Source organism: Empidonax traillii, unplaced genomic scaffold (assembly GCF_003031625.1).
Source record: "Empidonax traillii isolate 1590-97213 ecotype Southwest subspecies unplaced genomic scaffold, ASM303162v1 scaffold1191:size203906, whole genome shotgun sequence".
Taxonomy (NCBI): domain Eukaryota; kingdom Metazoa; phylum Chordata; class Aves; order Passeriformes; family Tyrannidae; genus Empidonax; species Empidonax traillii.
Window position 1 is genome coordinate 92846 of NW_020956384.1, and position 4095 is coordinate 96940.

The 4095-nt window shown below is 40.3% G+C and overlaps 1 protein-coding gene across 1 annotated transcript in view; it reads left to right on the forward strand.

Moving 5' to 3' along the window:
* LOC114069106 (collagen alpha-1(VII) chain-like) overlaps window positions 1–4095 on the forward strand; it is an 82897-nt gene that overhangs the window by 28094 nt on the left and 50708 nt on the right. Inside the window, exons 31-34 of the mRNA XM_027905667.1 lie at window positions 692–742; window positions 919–954; window positions 1697–1732; window positions 2658–2690. Of these exons, the coding sequence (XP_027761468.1) occupies window positions 692–742; window positions 919–954; window positions 1697–1732; window positions 2658–2690 (156 nt within the window). The remainder of the gene's footprint in view (window positions 1–691; window positions 743–918; window positions 955–1696; window positions 1733–2657; window positions 2691–4095) is intronic.

Below are 4095 nucleotides of genomic sequence, written 5' to 3' on the forward strand. Positions count from 1 at the left end.
CCAAAGTGTTCCCAGCAGTGGCAGTGACCCTCAGGTCCTGGACGGGCTGGCTGGGCTTGGGATCTGCAGGAGACGCTGCAAAAACCAACCGGGGGGAGGGGCTGGAGGAACAACCCCGGGGTGGAAAGGGCAGAGACACAAATCCAGGAGTTCCCAAAAACTCAAGATCCCAGGTTAGAAGAAGAAGAGCCACAAGGAACACCCAAATCAAGGAAATCCCAAAACCTCAAGATCCCAAGTTTGGAAGGGGCAGAGCCACAAGTCAAGGAACTCCCAAATCAAGGAACTCCCAAAATCCCAAGCTGGAAGAGACGGAGCCACAAGGAACTCCCAAATCAAGGAGTTCCCAAAACATCAAGACTCCAAGGTGGAAGGAGCAGAACCACAAATCAAGGAAGGGATGAACTGAGCTGAGCTGCTGATTTTGGGGGTTCCTCGGGCTCTGTGCTCATCCCACACCTGACTGAGGGATCGGGATCCAGAGGAATTGGGATCCTGATGGATTGGGATACTCACCACTGGATGGCCCGCAGGACACCACACATCCAACACTTCCAGAGGGAATTTCTCCCCTCCTGCTTCATGGGGGGGGGGGGGGGGCTGGGGGAGCTCTGAGGGGGATTTTGGGGAGGACACCCAAAATCTTGGCAACTTTGGGTTTTTTCCTGAGAATCCCGCGCTTGCCTCGCAGGGAGCGGCAGGAACTGGAATTCCGGGTCCCAAGGGGGAAGAAGGAGAGCAGGTGGGTCGGATCTGCACTTCAAATCCCCCTGGAGGGTTTTTGGAGTCTCCAAAAGTCTCTTCCACCCTCAGGGTTTTTCTTGGAGGAGGGTGAATCCTGTGGTGAATCCTCTGTGGAAACGGGGAGAGGAAGGGAAAACGTTGGGATTTTAAAATCCGGCCTTTTCTGGTTTCCAGGGCGCGACGGGACCTCCGGGAGCGCCAGGACCAAAGGTGGGGGCTGAAATCCCGAATTCCCGCAGCTGGTTTCAGGTGCCAAGGACATTGTTTGCCTCCAAGTGCCATCACAGGCCGTGGGAATCCTGGAATCGTGGAATAATCGGGTTGGGAAGTGGCTTTCCAAGGTTATCCAGTCTAGGGAGCAGATGCCAAATGACCTTCAACTGGTCCTTCCCAACCTGACCTTGACCCCTTTTAATCAGAAAACAAAGAGAGGGAATAATTTTACCCATCAGCAGTTCCTGGAGTGTGGAATGCCGGCTGCACAGACCTGGAATGGGATGGGAAAATGGGATATTTTAATAAAAAAAAACAAAGGGCACTTCTGGGAGACTCCACAGAACGTTGGGGGGGATTGGGTTTGGATTGTGTCCCACCTATTTTTGGGATACCGTCCTCTGAGCATTCCAGACCTGGATTCACCCCTTCCAATGGGGAAATTCCAGCCCTGGGAGAGGTGGTCCCTCATCCTGGACAGATTTCCCTGGGATGGGACCACCCTGCACTCCTGGTGGTTGGAGCTCGGGGGCTCTCCCTGGATTGGGGACATTCCCATCTCTCAGCCAAGAGCCCTGTCCAGAAAAAATGTCTGGGAATCAGGGAAAAAGTGGGAGGGGCTGAAGAGCTTCATCCTCCTCTCCCTCCCCCCCCTCTGCCTGGGAGGGTCCCCCCACGACAGGGACCCCACAAGTGTCGATCCTGCCTCGAGGCTGGTGGGATTTTTGGTGTCTTCCAGGGAATTCCGGGAGCTCCGGGGCAGAAGGGAGAGCAAGTAAGTGGGAAAGGATGAGATGGGTTTGGGAGGGGTTTTTAAGGGAAGGGATTGGGGGGGGGAAGGAAAAAAACAAGGAGCAGAAAGATTCCATCACCTACATCCCGCTTTCCTCGCAGGGAAATCCCGGATTTCCAGCTGCTCCAGCCGTGGGGGTAACTATGAGTGGCTTTTTGGGGCTTCAGCTCCAAAATTCCTTTATTCCCAACCCTTCTGGTATTCCCACCCCTTCTTATTTTGTATCCCCAGCTTTTCTCCCCTTGTTTTCCACGGTCTGTGGATCCCACAGGGAATGGTACCAGGACAAGCAGATGATCCAGTCGCTTCTCCCAGTTCTGACTTGGCTTTCCAGGGAATGTTTAATACCCCTGGGGGGTTGTTTTCCATGTTTCCCACCCATCAGATTTTTCCAGAGAAGCTGCACTGAGGAAAAAAAAAAAAAAAAAAAAGGGGGGGAGAAATTCCCCCAGGAATAAAAAAAAATCCGGATAATGAAGTTATCGAAGATCATTTCATCTTGGTCCCTTTTTTTTTCCCAAGTAACAAAAGATGGGAAAATTGATTTCCTGATTTCTTGGGATCACCCTCCAGGACTGGGATCACCCCCCAGGGACACCCCTGATGCGTCCTGGGGGGACGTTGGGACCAGCAGGAATTCCCTGTGGGAATTCTCAAAGCTCTGCCTTGGATTCCACTCCCAAACTTTCCCTGGATTTGGGATTTACCTTCTAATCCTTTAGGAATTTTTTTGGGGGGGGGCTTGTAGTGGGTTTCCTATCCCATGATAAGGCTGGGGTTCCTTTGCTTGGGAAGAGGTGACAGGGAAGGGAGCTCTTTATCCCAAATAACGGATCCCATTCCCGGGATTTCCCTTATCCCAAATAACGGATCCCATTCCCGGGATTTCTCTTCCTCCCCCCCTCAGGTTTTGGGACCTCCAGGCAAGAAAGGCGTCAAGGTAAATTGATTTTCCCTGGATTAGAAGTGCCTGAAACATCGGGATGTTCATCTGGAAAAGGGAATGTTGGGAGGGGGTTAATCCTTATTTTCCTTGGGAATGCTGGGAATGCAGCAATAATCTCACCCCAGGGATGTTTTCCTGCCTTTCCAGCCCCGAGCTGTGGGAAAATTCGGGATTTCCACGTGTTTTTTTACCAGGGAAGTGCAAATCCAATAATGATAATGATAATGATAATGATAATAATAATAATAATAATAATAATGGAATTATATAATAAGCATATATAACTATGTATATTGTATATTATAATATATATTTATATAACCTGTATTATTATATTAATATATAAATAATATATATTGTTAACAAATTATATACTTATATAATATAATTTATAATATAATATATATTATATATACAATAACTCTATATAATGGTATAATATATATTAGATCAGTAATATAATCTATAATAGATATTATAGGTTATTATAGATTATTGCTGGGATTAATGTTATAAATATAATATTTTATAATCTGATATAATTATAGAATATAATAATAGAATATAAATGTTATTATAAATAATATAAAGATAATAAGTGATAATATAAATACAATAGATTAGAAATAATAGAATTTAAAATAATAATGTAATATAAATACATCCTATAAATATTATAAAAATAATATAAAAAAATATATAAAAATATTTATATAAATATATATGACAAATTCTATAATATAAAATAATAGTATAATATAATGACATAATTATATTACTGAAATTAATATAATTAATGGATAATTATATATAATTCTGAAATAGATATGTTATTTATAATTATATATTATGTAATTTATTTGATAAATATATAATGGTATTATATATAATTTATATGATTTATATTATAATTTTATATGGTAAATATATAACTTGATTTGTATGATAAATATATAATAGTTTGATTATATTTATATGTTAAATATATAATAATTTATATGATAAATATATAATAATTACTATAAATATAAAATATTAAATTAAACACTATATATAATTATTAATAATTAATATAATCTATATTATGAATACCTAATAACTATAAATATACTATAAAGTAAAATAAATCTATATTAATAATTGATACAATTTATATGAGAAATATATAATAATTACTATGAATATATAATAAATTAAAATAATAATTAATAGATTTTATGTGATAAATATATAATAATTACTATAAATATATAAGAATAAATTAAAATCAACATATAATTATTAATAACAAATATAATCACCATTATTTTACTATTTCCCGCTATAATAATTTCATTTTATTATGATGATGATTTTATTAATTGATTACTCTCCATGATTTGATCATTCCTTTAATTCC